We start from the raw sequence: 17,816 nt of genomic DNA, 5'->3' as shown, positions 1-17,816 counted from the left end.
TTTTTGCAGACTTCACTGTAGTATTCACTGTAGTGTTTTTGCGGACTAAAGTTAGCAAAAACTGTATTTACTGTAGTATTTAGTCAACTATAGTATAAATACTGTAGTAACAAAAAAATGGTAGTATATATACTGTAGTAATTACTGTAGTGTTTTTGGAAACTGGTGAATACTGTAGTATTTACCGCAGTGTTTTTGTGGACTGCATTGTTTTTTGGGATATTACTGTAGTATTTACTGAAGTGTTTTTGTTGTATTATTTTTGACATAGAAATGGGGGCTTTCTCCTTGAGGAAACCTACTGGAAAAATAATAAAAAACCTGCTCTTTTCTATAACCTATAGAATATACACAATATATAATCTATACTTGGCATGTAGGTTTCTCACTTATGGCGGGCACAAATTGATATATAGGGGAGGGGAATGGGCAGGGTATATGAAAAGGAAATACTTTAGTATTACTATAGTTAAACTACTTTTTTGTGGATAACACTAGTATTTACTATAGTATTCTACAGTGTACTACAAAATGCTATAGTAAGTACTACACATGATCGAGAGATACGACAGTGTTTAGTATAGTATTCTACACTTCACTACATGATTACATAGTAAGTACTGTAGTATTCTATAGTAAACTGTAGCATTTTTTTAATGTGGGTTGATGTAATAGTGTTATAGTTGCCATCACTGTGTTATATCTCAGGGATTGTGTAAACAGGTGTGTGTGTGTGTGTGTGTGTGTGTGTGTGTGTGTGTGTGTGTGTGTGTGTGTGTGTGTGTGTGTGTGTGTGTGTGTGTGTGTGTGTGTGTGTCCTCCATACTGCCCCACACAGAGAGATGGATGTGCAGAGTGAGGGAGGGGGCAGGAAACACAGGGACAAAGACAGACAGAACAAACACAAAGATGAGCTAAGCTCAAGAGACTGACTCTTATTTAGGATTGTGGTTATAAATCATCTTTCACATTGTGAGAGAAAACACATGCATGCATACATGGGTACACACACACGTACAGTACAGGCATTCATGCACACAGGCCCAAACACACACACACACACACTCTTACAGGTAGTAGAGTTTCCCTGCTGAAGGTAGGTCCAGTCTTCTGTAGTCAACTCCAGAGTCTATGCCCATGGGCTGGCAGTATTCCTACACACACACACACAGAAAAACAATGTGCAATGTGGCCAAAACAACCTCGGCACCAAAACCAATGTGGGTTTGTGTGTAAGAGGGTTAAGGTTTGTGTAAGTGAGCGTTAGTGAAAGGTGCATAATAGCATTTCCACACGAGGGTGACAATGGATACAAGTATAGCAGTAAGTGTACTGTAATGTTTTAAGGCTTGACTAACTGCCTCATGTTTTTGTCATGTTTTCATTGTTGTATTTATCTAGCTGATCTGCAGTCCTTTCTTAAGTCAAGTGGAACAGCAGAGTTCAAACTTCTGCTGCAGAGTTCAAACTTTCCCAGTAAGTATAAAATGGCAACGCGATACATGTCAGCGAGCGGGGCACACTATAATCATTATCTCCTCTATTCTCAGAAAAAAAAAGAAAAGAGTAGAAAAAAAATGTATATCATCAAAAGATCGCCGTGCCAGACGAATCAGTATTCAGTGACAGCTCGGAGCAAATTATGAAATCAGTGAATTTGTGCCACCGGCCTCCTTGAGCAGTGGGATAATTAGCAATCACCACAAAGCAAGGAGACGGAAATACTCCATTCTTCTACCTCCGCTGTCAACTTCTTATCTCTGCGCCCGCTCACACGAACGGGGTTCCCACTCCGAGCCAATTGGTTGAATCAGGCTTAATAACAACCTGACAAACTCTCCATCCCCCACGCACAAAAGGGACATGTCATTTCATCAACCCAGCCGCGACCTCGCTAAGCAGCGCCGCGGCCGACAGGTAAATAGTCCCTTCGCAATAACACCTCGGCGACGCCATCAACCGCCACGTCGCATTACAAAACTAACGCTAATCTTGTCTTCTCCCGTCTTTTTTTCCCTCTTCGATTTGTCTACCTATAGAAGCCTGATGGGTCACTCACAGCATCTCTTGAAGGAAAATAAAAGAGAGAGAGAAAGAGAGAGATAGCGAGATAGACAGAGACATGAAGGCAACACAATCAGTGATGATGGCATCATTGGTTATTTCTAATCAGATGAGCAGGAGGCCTTGTGGGTTATTACATGATTACTATCTTGAGGGGTTTGGAAAGTTCACTCTTTCCTCTCACTCACCTATGACTCTACTCTTCTCTCCATCTCGCCACAGTCAAAGAGCACCCTTGCTTGCTTTATCTTGTTTTCTCACACAGCCATGACAGTCTCTTTAGAAAAAGTCATCCTAAAACATGTAGCTCCAATCATGTCATTGTCCAAGCTGTCCACCACTCTCTCTTTGACAGCCGTTTAGCATAAAAACAGTGGCTCCCCCCCCCCCTTTTTCTCTGTCCCTCACTCCTCAAAAAGTTGCTTTTGAGTTTTTCAAAGAGCGCGGTGCCATTGAGCGGCAACAAAAGCCAAGGATAGCTGACTACTGCGGCCTGATGAGGTCCACTCCCTCATTACCAACTGCAGAAAACATTTGATGCTTTTTTTTTTGTTTGGCCCAGAGAATTGACCAGGCCTCAAAGAACATGGGGTGGGAAGGCTGAAAAAGAGTTGGGGGGAGGGCAGGGAGAGAGTGTGTGTGTGTGTGTGGGGGCGGGAGTTGGAGGGGAAAGGTTGTCATCCATTCATCCGTGTGTGTCCTGTCTCTTATACACATCTAGATGTGTATAAGAGACAGCTTACAGCCTGTGTGAAGGGGGAGAAGAAAGGGGAGGGAGGGATAGAGGGGTTGGGAGAAAGAGAAAGCCTAAAACAGTGCCTTTATGCTGGCCCGTCCTGGACGACTCTTCTGACATCAAAGTGTTTTCACTAACTGGGGAGGGAAGCGGGTGTGTGGTGAATTTATTCACTCCAAGTGACGCTACAGGGGGGACATAACAATGTGACCACCCTAATTACACCTAATGAGCTATTCCCTTAAAGTGTGACTGCCTTGGGTCCTGGATGGTTTGTTCCACGGGGTCGTTCTCACAACCTCCCCCTGCCTCGGCTGCTCCTCTTGAGGAAACATCTTTTGAGCACAGGGCCCGCCTTTAGGTGATCCAGGACCCCACTGAACCCCCCCAGCTCCACTTCTCCAGACCCACCCACCCACCCAACCCCTAGCTGGAGCATCCCTCCCGTATCCCCCCACGACATGCAGCGGCATGGGTAGGAGGGTGTCCCATCTGCACCTGGCCACTAGCGCTCCAGAAGCAGACAATCACAACAGTACTCCTATAGGAGGGAGGCAGTCAGAGAGCAAGAGAGCGAGCGAGAGCAGGAGACTGAAATGAAGAAACACGGGGAATGGAAGGAGAGAAATACAAATAAATGTAGGTGCACATGTGAGAAAAAGGAAAAAGAGATAGGGAGTGAGTGATGGAGAGAGATGTGGAGTGTGTAAAACACTAGTCTCTCCTGCTCTCTTTCATGATCTAATTGAGACATTATTAGATTAAAGCTCCTGTCACAGGAGCTCTGAGGAGGCCTGTCACACACACACACTCACTCACAGAAAAACTTAGAATAAATATTCTAGGGGCAAGACAGAATGCCAGCCCTGAAAGGAAAAGGCATTAAAAATAAGAACACCATTACATTTCACCGAAAGAATGTCCATGGAAGCAACAAATGTAAGGCTATTTATATTCCATTGGAAAATACATGACTTGAACCCTCTGCTGTGAAAAAAGTAAAACCCAAGGCACAAGGAGCATTATTGTTATGTAACTAAATGCCAAGGGGACAATAGCAGCCATCAATTTTCATTTACTGGGAACTCTTCAAACCCCTCTACATAGGTCCTCAACAGACAGAAAGGCCTTTACTAGAGAGGAACACAACCATTTCAGTCAATTTTTTCCTTGCAGCAGAGCAATCTGCACTGGTCGACTTATTTATAAAAAATATATATTTTCAAAAAAGAAATGGCTGCCATACAAAGCAATTAGCCACCACAATGGAAGGATAGATGAGGAGAGAAAAAAATACAGACAATCAAGTTATCATATTTCTCCGGCATCAAAAGAGGGCAGGGAAAAATATTCAGTACACACAGAGTCCTGTCCTTGGGCCTACAGAGAGGAAGAACAGAGGGAGAGAAGAAGGAGAAAGAGGGAAAGAGGGAAAGAGAAGGAAAGACAGAGAAAGAAAGAAGAGTGAAGATGAGAAAGTTGGAGGGACAGAGAAAGAATGCAGAAAGAAATGCTGAAGAGAATGAAAGGGGGGGATAGAGAGAGGACAGATCGAAGCGAGTATGATATCCCTCTCTCGCTCTCTCTTTCATCTCATATGTAACTACCCCTGTGAGCGCTGGGAGCAGTAGGAGGGGGCTAGGCAGGAGGGTAGCAGAAGATTCGGCAAGGTAGCTAGTGGGGGGCAGAGGCAGGGTGGTTTGGGGGGCTTGGGAGGGTGGTTTGTGGGGCTTGGCAGGGTGGTTCGAGGGTCCCTGGGATCTCCTCTAATCAGAAGTCAATAGAGATATAAGATATCCAATCTGGAGAGGAAGGAATTAACCCCAAACACTCCAGCTCAGGTGACAGGGAGGAGAGTTAAGAGGCAATTTTCACACCCTCACTCATTCACTACTCCCCCATCCTCCCAGTTCACACCAGGGCTTCACCCCAAAACACACTGACTCTACATCCAAAGAGTCAGAGGGATGGAATCATTGGTCCCTTCCAGCTTTAATTCTAACTATTAAGGGTCACCCAGTGGGGGCGAGGAACCACCCCCATCACAACCCCACCACCCCTTGCTAACTTGGCAGGACGTCCACTGTTGGGAGGGGAGCATCCCCAAACTCTCCACTCCACCCCAAAACCAGATGGCCTCACAAAGGGGAACATGGGAGTCTGAAAGACAGGGGACAGAGAGGAGGCCGAATTGGACCAGGGGCATTCACAGTTCCTTACGAGGCTGGGATTAGGACGAGGGCAAGAGGTGGAGAGGGGAGCGTTTTCTGGGTAGGGTGACTTTAAGGCCCTGGTGAAAGACCAAAATGGAGGGGGACACACAGTTAAGCTCCAGTGACCCTGAAGCTCTTCATTAAACCCTCCCCCAAGCCAAACCTTAATCCCCTGAGAACCTGTGCATTCCACAACCAATGGATAGTTAAAGTGCTTTATGACTTTAAAAAGCGCAACTGAAGCCAATAAACAATTTCTCTGATAGAAAAAACGGCCTGTGGCATCAATATTAGTCAGAAACATTTATTCTAGTGTCAAAATGGATTACTAAGTGAAAATAGGATAATTTTGGCAAAAGTCAGACTTGTCCAAAACAGACTTTTGTAAGCGAGTTTGTCATGACTTATTTGATGGTTAGGGTTTTGATTTTCCACAAAGGCTCATTTGCCCACTAACAAGGGATACACATCTGTGGTGATTGCGCTCTATCCAATTCTACCGCAGAAGACACAGATAGTGAGACAAACCTGCCCACCACTGTAGCTGATCGGACTTTGTTTACATAAGACAGACAACATGTGGCAAAAAAATTATAACTTGAGAAATACTGCACCAAATACCTTAGCAAAATATAAAACTGAGTGACTAAAACCTCTGCAAAAACATCAGAATTAATTACATATTTCTTGAGTTCTTAGAGTCATTCTGACTATTTTGAGGAAGAGATACTGACTTTGTTCCTATGGTGTCTCATGGGGGACAAACATTAGTAGCTTCCACATCAAACCACACCCCTAACACTGAAATCTCATTTTTCTTAATGAGTATCATGCAGAATCGGTACGTTAAGTCTCTTTAAAAAGGTTAGTGGTTGTGGTAACTACATACACCAGTGGTAAAAGGTATCATCTAGCCAATGAGAAAGGTCCTTCTTGGATTAGCAGATGCTCTCTTTAGGGAAATGCCTGGGTTGTCTGTTTTGCGTGTTCTGGTACGTCTTCTGATGATTACTCAGCAGTACCCCAGTTGTGTGTGTGTGTCCGTGTGTGTGCGCGGAAGAACTCTCATTGTGTGTGTGTGTTTCAGAAGAGGGATCCATTTCCTAACGTTTATCTCTACTATTTAGTTGTGAAAAGTGGAAGAATGTTTTCCTCCTCTCCTGCAAAATGCATGTTAAATTATTCTGCAATTATTTATGATCATAGTCAGTATAAACACCTCGTAATCATCTCTGGTGCTGCCAGGATAATGGTTAATGGATAATGGTTCTACCTGCTTATAATAATGCTATTAAATTGCAAAGTAGTCTCAGAGCATTGCTAGTTTCTATCCATGGTGCTACCTCACAGCCCAACCCCCTCCTCACCCCCCCCTCCCTCGCCCCTTTCTCTCCTCACTTTGAAATGCAAGCAGGCTGGTTCATTCCCTCTGCTCGCTTGTCCATTTCCCATTCACACAGCGAGCGTTCACTCTCTTTCTATCCCCCTCGCTCTCTGTGTCCGATTTGAGTCTTTCACCATCTCCAGGTATGATCAAAGTCAGTTTTGTGACATCGTGTGTGACACCGTGCTTCTCAGGTAGAAAACACACACACACAAAAACACACAATAGCAAATTGGAAAGAGACAGACACAGTAACAGAGGTGTGTGTGTATGTGTGTGTGTGTGTGTGTGTGTGTGGTGTCAGGTGGATGAGAGAAATTAATGAATAAATTAAAAAGAGGAGAGAAGAGGGGATGACTGTCTTTACCTTCAACACGTTGATGAAAGGCAGGAAGGCGTCTCTCTGAAGTCCATTTTTGTACAGATCTGAAAGGAGAGGGAGGCGCCATGTTAGCGCTGCTGTTTAGCCTCCTAATAATGTAATTCTCCCACCACAGATTGGCACATAAAGTGGCTATTGATGAACTAAAGGATGGGTGGGGAGGCAGCACAAAAGGGATGGGGGCAGAGGGAGAAAAATAGATTTCTCTACCTGCAGCAGCAGCTAGCAGCAGCAACATACAATTCATTACATTCCCAAACAATGGTGGCGGGAGAAAGGACTTTCGCTTTTTCAGCTCGGACATTGTCCACAGAGTCCCGTGAATAGACTTTCCAATTAGCTCTGCTGGAACAAATTACATCTGAAGTAGCATCCCTGATAGACAGATAACACACACACAGCCTTAAACTACTTGGAAAGATGGAAATGAGTGGGTGTTGTTGATGTTTGGGTTTAAGTTTACAGGAGTAGCAGCTGACAATGAAGTTAGACCTGTTTAAACGTTGTTAAGGTACACTAAATTACCAGAAGTATGTGGACACCTGCTCGTCCACCATCTCACTCCAAAATCATGGGCATTAATATTGAGTTGGTCCCCCTTTGCTGCCATAACAACCTCCACTCTTCTGGGAAGGCTTTCCACTAGATGTAGGAACATTGCTGCAGGGACTTGCTTCCATTCAGCCACAAGAGCATTAGTGAGGTCTGGCACTGACGTTGGGCGGTTAGGCCTGGCTCGCAGTCGGAGTTCCAATTCATCTCAAAGGTGTTCGATGGGGTTGAGGTCAGGGCTCTGTGCAGGCCAGTCAAGTTCTTCCATACCGATCTCAACAAACCATTTTGGTATGGACCTCGCTTTGTGCACGGGGGCATCGTCATGCTGAAACAGGAATTGCCTTCCCCAAACTGTTGCCACAAACTTGGAAGGACAGAACCGTCTAGAATGTCATTGTATGCTGTAGCATTAAGATTTACCTTCACTGGAACAAAAGGGCCTAGCCCGAACCATGAGAAACAGCCCCAGACCATTATTCCTCCTCCACCAAACTTTACAGTTGGCACTATGCATTCCGGCAGGTAGCGTTCTCCTGATATCTTCCAAATCCAGATTTGTCTGTTGGACTGCCAGATGGTGACGTGTGATTCATCACTCCAGAGAACGCGTTTCCACTGCTCCAGAGTCCAATGCGGCGAGCTTTACACTCTCCAGCCGACGATTGGCATTGTGCATGGTTCTTAGGCTTGTATGCGGCTGCTCGGCCATAGAAACCCATTTCATGAAACTCCCGACGAACAGTTCTTGTGCTGATGTTGCTTCCAGAGGCAGTTTAGAACTTAGAAGTAGTGAGGGTCGATTTTTACGTGCTACAGCACTCGGCGGTCCTGTTCTGTGAGCTTATGTGGCTTACCACTTCACGGCTGAGCCGTTGTTGCTCCTAGATGTTTCCACTTCACAATAACAGCACTTACAGGTGACCGGGGCAGCTCTAGCAGGGCAGAAATTTGACGAACTGACTTGTTGGGAAGGTGGCATCCTATGACAGTGCCACGTTGAAAGTAACTGAGCTCTTCAGTAAGGCCATTCTACTGCCAATGTTAGTCTATGTAGATTGCATGGCTGTATGCTCGATTTTATCCACCTGTCAGCAATGGGTGTGGCTGAAATAGCAGAATCCACTAATTTGTCCACATACTTTTGTATATATAGTGTACCTTCTTAGTGGAGAGAACAACAGTTGGAACTACAGCGCATTTGGAAAGTATTCAGACCCCTTGACTTTTTCAACATTTTGTTACGTTATAGCCTTATTCTAAAATGGATTAAATTGTTTTTTTTACCTCAATCTACACACAATAGCCCATAATGACAAAGCAAAAAAAGTTAAGAAATTTTAACAAATTTATAACAAATCAAAAACTTTATCACATTTACATAAGTATTCGAAACCCTTTACTCAGGACTTTGTTGAAGCACCTTTGGCAGCGATTACAGCCTTGAGTCTTCTTGGGTATGACACTACATGCTTGGCAAACCTGTATTTGGGGAGTTTTTCGCATTCTTCTCTGCAGATCCTTTCAAATTCTGTCAGGTTGGATGAGGAGTGTCGCTGCACAGCTATTTTCAGGTCTCTCCAGAGATGTTCGTTCGGGGGTGCAAGTCCAGAGCCACTCAAGGACATTGAGACTTGTCCCGAAGCCACTCCTGTGTTGTCTTGGCTGTGTGCTTAGGGTTGTTGTCATGTTGGAAGGTGAACCTTCGCCCCAATCTGAGGTCCTGAACGCTCTGCAGCAGGTTTTCATTAAGGATCTCTCTGTACTTTGCTCCGTTCATCTTTCCCCCTCGATCCCAACTAGTCTCCCAGTCCCTGCCGCTGAGAAGTGGCTTCCGTCCTGCCATTCTACCATAAAGGCCTGATTGGTGGAGTGCTGCAGAGATGGGAGAACCTTCCAGAAGGACAACCATCTCCACAGAGGAACCATCTTGGTCACCTAACCAAGGCCCTTCTCCCCTGATTGTGCAATTTGGCCAGGCAGCCAGCTCTAGGAAGAGTCTTAATGGTTCCAAACTTTTTCCATTTAAGAATGATGGAGGCCACTGTGTTCTTGGAGACCTTCAATGCTGCAGAAATGTTTTGGTACCCTTCCCAAGATCTGTGCCTCGACAATCCTGTCTCTGAGGTCTACGGACAATTCCTTCTACCTCATGGCTTGGTTTTTGCTCTGACATGCACTGTCAACTGTGGGACCTAATATAGACAGGTGTGTGCCTTTTCAAATCAATTGAATTTACCACAGTTGGACTCCAATCAAGTTGTAGAAATAGCTCAAGGATGATCAATGGAAACAGGATACACCTGAGCTCAATTTCAAGTCTCATAAAGGGTCTGAATACTTTATTTTTAATACATTTGCAAAAAATTCTAAAAACCGGTTTTCACTTTGTCATTATGAGAGTACTGTGTGTAGATTGATGAGGAATTGTTTTTATTTAATCGATTTTAGAATAAGGCTGTAAAGTAACAAAATGTGGAAAAAAGGGAAGGGGTCTGAATACTTTCAGAATGCACTGTATACTACGCATAACAATGTGTGTTGTGAGAAGGCTACTATCAATGTGGTAATGGTTTGAAATAAGCATGTTTACGGCAACTTTAATAGAAAAAGTAAGGAGGAAGCAAATACAACACATTGAAAAAGTCCATTTTTTACTGTGGGTGGAGAAGGTAAGCCTAATCATACAGCCCACATCCTTTCAGGTTGTGTGTGAGATGCAACATTAGATCTCATTGAAATGTAAGTTGGCCTGACCTACAATGGGCCTGAGAGGCAAGCAGCTAGATAAACCACGATCTCTAGTGTGTAAACCTTGAAATGAAGCATTCAGCCTGTCCTTCTCTACTAAACATCCATTAACACAAGTGCATCTAAAGCACGACAAGGCGACAACTGCTCTGCTCTAGCTACACAACAACAGACAAAAACAAGAGTGTGCTGGGGAGCGTGACACATCGTCTCTAAGTAAGTTCCCCTTCAATCACATAACCCACTTTAGCTGCTTTCATAGCCTAGCGTCATCTATATACCACATAACCCACTTTAGCTGCTTTTGATAGCCTAGCGTCATCTATATACCACATAACCCACTTTAGCTGCTTTTGATAGCCTAGTGCCATCTATATACCACATAACCCACTTTAGCTGCTTTTGATAGCCTAGCGCCATCTATATACCACATAACCCACTTTAGCTGCTTTTGATAGCCTAGCGCTATCTATTCACCACATAACCCACTTTAGCTGCTTTTGATAGCCTAGCGCTATCTATTCACCACATAACCCACTTTTGCTGTTTTTGATAGCCTAGCGCTATCTATTCACCACATAACCCACTTTAGCTGCTTTTGATAGCCTAGCTAGCACAATCTCATGTGGAGATCAATAAAGGAGGAATCCTCTTTTACTTTCATGTCAGGCTGTCTCTGAGGGCTTAGTGTTCCATTTGCCTTCTAATTAAAAAACAAACAAGCATCTCCATCAAGTTTGCGTGGTCTGTCGCTTTGTTCTTAATGGCTGGTAAATGTCAGACAAGCTTGTCTTTGTATATGAAAGAGAAAGCGATCTCGGTTGCCATCAACTGGAAACCCATTGAGCGACGAGACATTGATGACGTTAGCCCTGAGAAGAGAGCCAACGTCATGCCTTTATCTCTCGCTCTCCTTCCATTCTTACTCCCTCTCTCACTCTCCCTCGCCACCTTGCTCACTTAGCATTAAATGTAACATCACAGCCTTGACAAAACGACAGCGGTGGAATCAACAAAGAGAGAACGAGACAGAGAAAGAGAGGGAGGGAGGGAGCGAGAGAGAGGGAGAGATTAAAGAGTTTAAATGGCTCGATTCATGGAACGTGTATCAAATAATGTTCTCCTTCTTTCATGATTAAAAATAACGCTTTGAACAGTCTTTGATCCAGACAGGCAACACACACCACTGGACTTCAGGTGATTCAGATAATACAGTGGTATGGAGAAAAAGACAAGGAGGGAGATGTTCAACATCAGTTCAACAAACAGAAAGAAGCCTAGTTCACCCCAGAGCCATATTTTTCAATGTATGTCTGTGATTTACTCCTCGCTCTTTCCTTCAGCATCATCATCAGGGCTGTGTTCAGTAGGGAGAAATGTTTTGGAACGGTGTGAAACAGGAAGGAACTTCTCCCATAATAACACAGCATTTGGGGCGGCAAGTAGCCTTGTGATTAGAGCGTTGGGCCAGTAACCAGAAGGTTGCTGGATCGAATCCTCGAGCTGACGAGGTAAAAATCTGTCGTTCTGTTGTTCTGCCCCCGCCCTGTTCCCCGGGTGCCAAAGACGTGGATGTCGATTAAGGCAGCCCCCCGCACCTCTCTGATTCAGATGGGCTGGGTTAAATGCGGCAGACATATTTCAGTTGAATACATTAAGTTGGACAACTGACTAGGTATCCCCCTTTCCCATTTTGTTTTGCCCAAATTGTGAGTATAATTGTAAAAACAATGGAGTGAGCTATATGGAAGAGAAAGGTGAGCTTGACACGATGTGAAGTGAACAGGTTGGACTGGATGTGAATTGGAGAGGTACTGTAGAGTTAAAGAAGCATGTTCAACAGCACAATAGGAGAAAGGAGAGAGCTGCATTGCTATACAAGCTGACAATGGTGTAGGACTGTGACTGTGCGTTTGTGCTACAAAATCAGATAACAGTGCAACGATACCACAGTTATGCATGAATGACGCATGAGTCGTGTGAATCATACGAGTCGTATGAATCATACGAGTCGTGTGAATCAGAAAGGTATCCGAACTGTAGTATCTCTCCTTAAGAGACTCAGTACAGAGAGTGAATTTACTTTGACCTCACCGTCAGGGGGCCTGTTGGAGGTGGCCACCACCACTACCCCGGTCCTGAACAACGTCTGGAACAGCTGTTTCAGAATCATCGCATCAGCTATGTCAGTCACCTGGGGGGGGGGGGGGGGGGGGGGAGAGAGAGAGAATTTAAAGGCAGCCAGACTACAATGTGCCTTCTCTTGTGGCAGACAAGCATATGGTTGTGTGTGCATATAGGTCAACACATGGGAGCTGAGAATGACCACGCAATCTCCTGAGCTGATTAAAGTCATTTAGGTGTACGTCATTTCTATTCTTTCACCCTGGTCATGGTCACACCCGCCATCCCATTGCAAATGGTCACGAAGCAGCTTTCTGTCATGGACAAGTAGCCAAGCCAACGCGGCTAGGCTGAGCTAATCAACTAAATAGACAAAGCGAGAGAAAGAAAAGAATAACAAAAAAATGAAAGCAATATGAATTCAAACAGGGGCCACAATGGCAAACAAAGCGACTCCCAGATGGCCTCACAAAAGGTGTGAAGTGTGTGTGATTGTGTGTGCGTGTGAGATGGAGGACATTTGGTTAGAGGGCCCTGACAGCGTTACTGTCCCTGAGCTGCTGCTGGCCTCTACGATCATTATCTATTAGCACTATGGAACCGCTGGCTTTTCCACCAACAGACAGCTACACGGCAATATGTTGAATCAATCCACACATGTGAAGAGGACATTGGCAAACATAATGAGCAACCGATTGACTGACCATCTTGCCAAATAGTAAAACTGTACTGTACTTCTGTCCCCCGCCCCCAATATCTCTATGATCACTAATCTATCTCCTTGGTCAAATCCACTCTAATGTATTTCATTAGTAATCAAGCAGACTGTAGTCCATGTAGGGTTGTCCAACTTGTGGATAAGAGGAACGGTGTTCCTGTCATCTAATGGTCCCTCCCCCTCCTTAACGTCCCTCTCTTTTCCTTGCCTTACAGACACTTATGACTGCCATCCCCACAGCATATGCTGCCTTTCTTAGCCTGGAGTGTCTTCTACTTTCACATGCTAACCCCTATGCCCTCTGCCAATAATACATTAGCATCGGAGCTAAAGCCTTGATTTTGCAACAAGGCAGCAAGAGGCACCCTCCTTCAGCAAATTAAAGGTGTGTGTGTGTTGTGTGTGTGTGTGTGTGTGTGTGTGTGTGTGTAGTGTGTGTGTGTGTGGTGACATCCACATAAAGGCAAGGTGCCTGGGCCCTATATACTCACTGAATAGGCCCCATTTCCTCCAGCCGTTTATTTCATTTTAATTCAAAAGAATCATTTAATTATGACCTTTATCCAACCCGTATTTGTTTATTCATGGGCCCTAAACACACCACACACTCCAAGGCCGATATGATTGCTGAATACGAAGAGAGGGAGAGAGATAGAGATACGAAAGGTTTCCCAGAGAAAGAGAAGGGGGCTAATATACTGCCACTTGTGTAACAACAAAAACAACGGTGCGACCCGTGCCGCCACCACTGTCGATATTCAAATGAGCATCCAATTACTCTAGCGGGGAGTCAGTTACCGCGGCGTCGCACTTGGTGCCAAATTAAGCCTCTTTTGATCTTACACCCCTTTACGTACACAACAACACAACCTGAGTAATTTCACAGATAGAACCCCACTGACTGGGTTCTGAGACAATGAAAGCCTGAAGCGCTTTCTCCCACTCTCTGCTGTCCTCAGTCTCTCTTTCTCAGTCTCTCCATCCCTCTCTCCGTCTCAGGCATCCTTCTCAATGCCCAGTATTCATTAGAGAGACTTGGAGGGGACAAAAGGGGGGGGGGGGCGCTACAAATTACTGATAATGGCACAGTGCTAATGAAGAGAAAGGAGAAATGTCATTAGCATTAAGAGGATAAGATCCATCTGACCCGCTGCTGCCGCCAGTCGCTTTCCAGCGCCACTCACTTAAGGAAGCAGGCGAGTGCGACTGATACCCACATAGCCTAATTTGCATGGCTGAGTGGAGGAGGATGCTGATTGTATGGACCCTCAACCCCCCCCCCCCCAACACACTCTGTTCCCACTCCTTCCTTCCCTCCCTCCCCTTCGTCCTCTGTTTATGCATCACATACGACACACGTGTGTTGTCCATATTCGCCGGTAGCAACAGTCGAGAAGCAAAGAAGCAAGGCAACCATAAACAGAACAAATCAATGAGGATGCGAGAGGAGAGTGTGCAGCAGTTTAAAATGTGAAAAGGGAGAATGAAAGGAGAGGCTCTTGTTCCACACCGATGCACCCTGGGAGTGATTAGAGAGCGAGAGAGAGAGAAACATTGCCTATGGTGATCTTTGACCCCCCCATAAGGATGAATGATAATACCTATGCATCTTATTGTTGCTCACTGAGAAGCAAGGCTATATGCCTCTCAATGCAGATATCAACTAGCCAGCATGACAAAATAGCTAAAGAGCAGAGTACTGGTCTTATTTGTCCCAGTGGATACATCACTACTGTTAGGATTGTCGGAAAGGCAACAACAGTTATTTTAAATGCTGTTGGACTGCTTATAAGAGTTACCTATGATCCAGAGCAAATGTGTGGGGATGCAGCTTCCTCCATGTAAAACATCTGTTTCAGTGCCTCTAGTAGGGTCTCAGAGTGCTGCTACACTCACACCAACCACTAGGTGGCTTCAGCCCTGTTTATGTGAGTGTGAGGAGACTTAGCACCTTGCCCTCAGATGGCTCTAAGCAAGAGGAGGACATGGGGAAATACTTTAGAGTCATTAGCCTACCTATGACATAGCCTACTGTTCATCAGTATAAATGAGATGTTCATGTTTTGAAGGATCTGCTAATTCTGTCCATGTCATCATCCCCATTAGCTGGCACATAAAACTCCACTGACTAAATCAGCGTTCTGTCTTATTAGTTTGTGCAGTCGAGAGTTAATGGAAATTACAGTGCTTGTTGTTTTGTGCCTTTTGTTATGCTGTTTTTTAACTATAGTTTGTTCTGTGTCCAAAAACACCTGCTTGAGTCACCTCATGTCCTCCTTGTTCCACACACAACACACACACACACACACACACACACACACACACACACACACACACACACACACACACACACACACACACACACACTCACCTGAAACTCGTCAAAACACAAGACACAGGTTTCATTGCTGATCTCCATGGTAACCGGCTAAATGGGGTCATAGGTGAACATTTTCCCCAGCCTCCGTTGAGGAGTGCTTTGTTTCCTCCGGTGGATCCCTTTAACAAGGTTACACAATCGTCAGACACAAACATCTTAAAGCACACCTGCATCTGAAATTCAAACCCCCTAACAATGCATAGTAGTAGTAACAGCAGTAATTTCACTTATATGCATAATGGTACACAATTATGGCATCAGGATCAACAGAGAGTGAGGTAAATATACGATACAGAATGTATGGAGGTGTCGGACTTGCTCAAAGTCAAGCAAACATATTAAGAGACATACTAGGAGGAGAGTACTAACTTTTGTGGATGTCCAACATGAAGCTGTTAAAATGGACCCTTTTCTTACGTCCGTTATCCACATGAGAGTAAAACATATCCATAAGCATGGTCTTCCCTGTGCCTGGAGTTTCCCCCCAGAAAGACAGACAAGAACGAAACATATATTCATCATAAAATATAGCTAACAATATCCCCCCAGAAAAGCATGAAACATGACAATACCATGCCTATTCAGTAGTAACAGGGTCAGCAACAAACTGGATCTAAGTAAGTGTTAGAACTATCATATGTGTTATAACCTATAGATCATGTTTTAACTGGCAGATAATGCATTATATTTTGCAGATAATGGGTTATACCTCGTAGATAATGTTTTAACTGGCAGATAATGCATTATATTGTGCAGATAATTGGTTATACCTTGTAGATAATGTTTTAACTGGCAGATAATGCATTATATTGTGCATATAATGGGTTATACCTTGTAGATAATGTTTTAACTGGCAGATAATGCATTATATTGTGCAGATAATGGGTTATACCTTGTAGATAATGTTTTAACTGGCAGATTATGTGTTATAACTTGTGGGTAATGTGTTGAAAGTGAGCGCCACCCGGTATGAGGTGGACCTATAGAGTTGCTTGTAAAAGGTGGATGGAACAACTGCCCCCGGTTAGAGGGAGACGGCTTAGTAGGAGACGGGTGAAAAACTCAGGTTTATTGCCAGCTGCAACACACACTAGCATTACAGGAGAAAAGGAGTGATTGTGATAAATGTGATAGAAGTGTGAAGCTGCATGGTATTTTAGGAAGTGACACACACTAAAGGAGTCGAGAGGTGGTAGTCCTTGGATGGAGAAGTCCAGAGGTGAAAGATAATGTGTTACAACCTGCAAATAATGTGTTACAACCTGCAGATAATGTGTCTTACCAACATCACCATGGATATAGAACCCTCTGGGTGGTGGTGGGGGAGGCAGGGGCTCCTGTGGATTAAACATAAACATAAATAAACAGTCATGACTGTCACCAAAATGTAAAATGTAACAATGCTCGTTTTTCACAACATCTTTCACAGATGCTTGTCGTCATTGACAATAAGCATGTCAATCCAGCTATTATGAGAATTGGAATGAGAAGGGTCATATCAAGTAGCTAGCTATATTAATTAATTATCATTGAATCAAATTACACTAGAAAGTATAGGCCTATGGAACATAGACTATTCATTTCCATATCATTGTTTAAATCCAGAATTACAGTCAGGGCATCAAGCCTCAGAGTACTACAGTACGATTCCAGTTCTCTAGACAACTAGCCTACTGCAGTGGAGCAAGACAAAGGACATCTAATCAACAAGACAGGGTTCCCACGAAGAAAGCATAATCAGCAGAACAATGGGGGGGATTTGTCAGACAAAATAGGGAGGACTGTAGAGGTTCATCTGAGGTCTAGTGTAGTGTTTCCCAACTCCAGTCCTTCAGTACCCCAAACAGTACACATTTTTGTTGTAGTTCCCTACAAGCACACCTGATTCAACTTGTCAACTAATCAACAGGCCCTCAATTGAATCAGGGGAGTTTGTCCAGGGCTACAACAAAAATATGTTATGTTGGGAGGACTGGAGATAGGAAACACTGGTCTAGTGGACGTCTACAAACCCACCGGGTTGGACTGGCTGATTGAGATACTGTGTTGAAGTGGTGTGGTGGTGGCAGTGTTAAGTCATTCCTGAATCGTCCTGATTTTATCCTACAATCACATAATCATAGGCCCCCTGTTTGCAACTTCTTGACCAGGTTGTTATGGAAAAAGATAAGTTGTTGTCCTCCGTAAACTACCTCATAGATAATGTTTTTTTGGAGCGGATTTAATTTTGCCTACAATTCAGCAGCAACATTAGTCAGTGTCCACTGCCCTTCATGAAGCACCAGACTCTCATATCTCACGACAATGGCTGATTCATTGGTGAAAAAAAACATTCCTCCCCTTCTTCCCACCCTCCCGTCTCCCTGTCAGGTCCTCTCCCTCTCCTTGTCCTGTCTTCTCCGCTTCTCTCCCTCCCTGTCCTGTCCTCCACTGAGGTGAAATGCTGGAAGACAGTGTGTGACTTCTCACTGACTTTCCAAGCTGCTCTCTGGAAACGCGGGCAGTAATTGTC

At 44.3% G+C, this 17,816-nt stretch overlaps 1 protein-coding gene across 1 annotated transcript in view; it reads right to left on the bottom strand.

Annotated features, from left to right (window-relative positions):
• LOC111973025 (lactation elevated protein 1 homolog B-like) overlaps positions 1-17,816 on the bottom strand; it is a 30,689-nt gene that overhangs the window by 10,329 nt on the left and 2,544 nt on the right. The window contains 6 exon segments of the mRNA XM_024000154.2: positions 1,072-1,154; positions 6,765-6,823; positions 12,177-12,276; positions 15,296-15,423; positions 15,674-15,775; positions 16,587-16,641. Coding sequence (XP_023855922.1) covers positions 1,072-1,154; positions 6,765-6,823; positions 12,177-12,276; positions 15,296-15,423; positions 15,674-15,775; positions 16,587-16,641 — 527 coding nt within the window.

Source organism: Salvelinus sp. IW2-2015, linkage group LG14 (assembly GCF_002910315.2).
Source record: "Salvelinus sp. IW2-2015 linkage group LG14, ASM291031v2, whole genome shotgun sequence".
In the NCBI taxonomy this organism is placed as follows: Eukaryota; Metazoa; Chordata; class Actinopteri; order Salmoniformes; family Salmonidae; genus Salvelinus; species Salvelinus sp. IW2-2015.
This window is presented reverse-complemented; position numbering and strand designations above follow the sequence as displayed.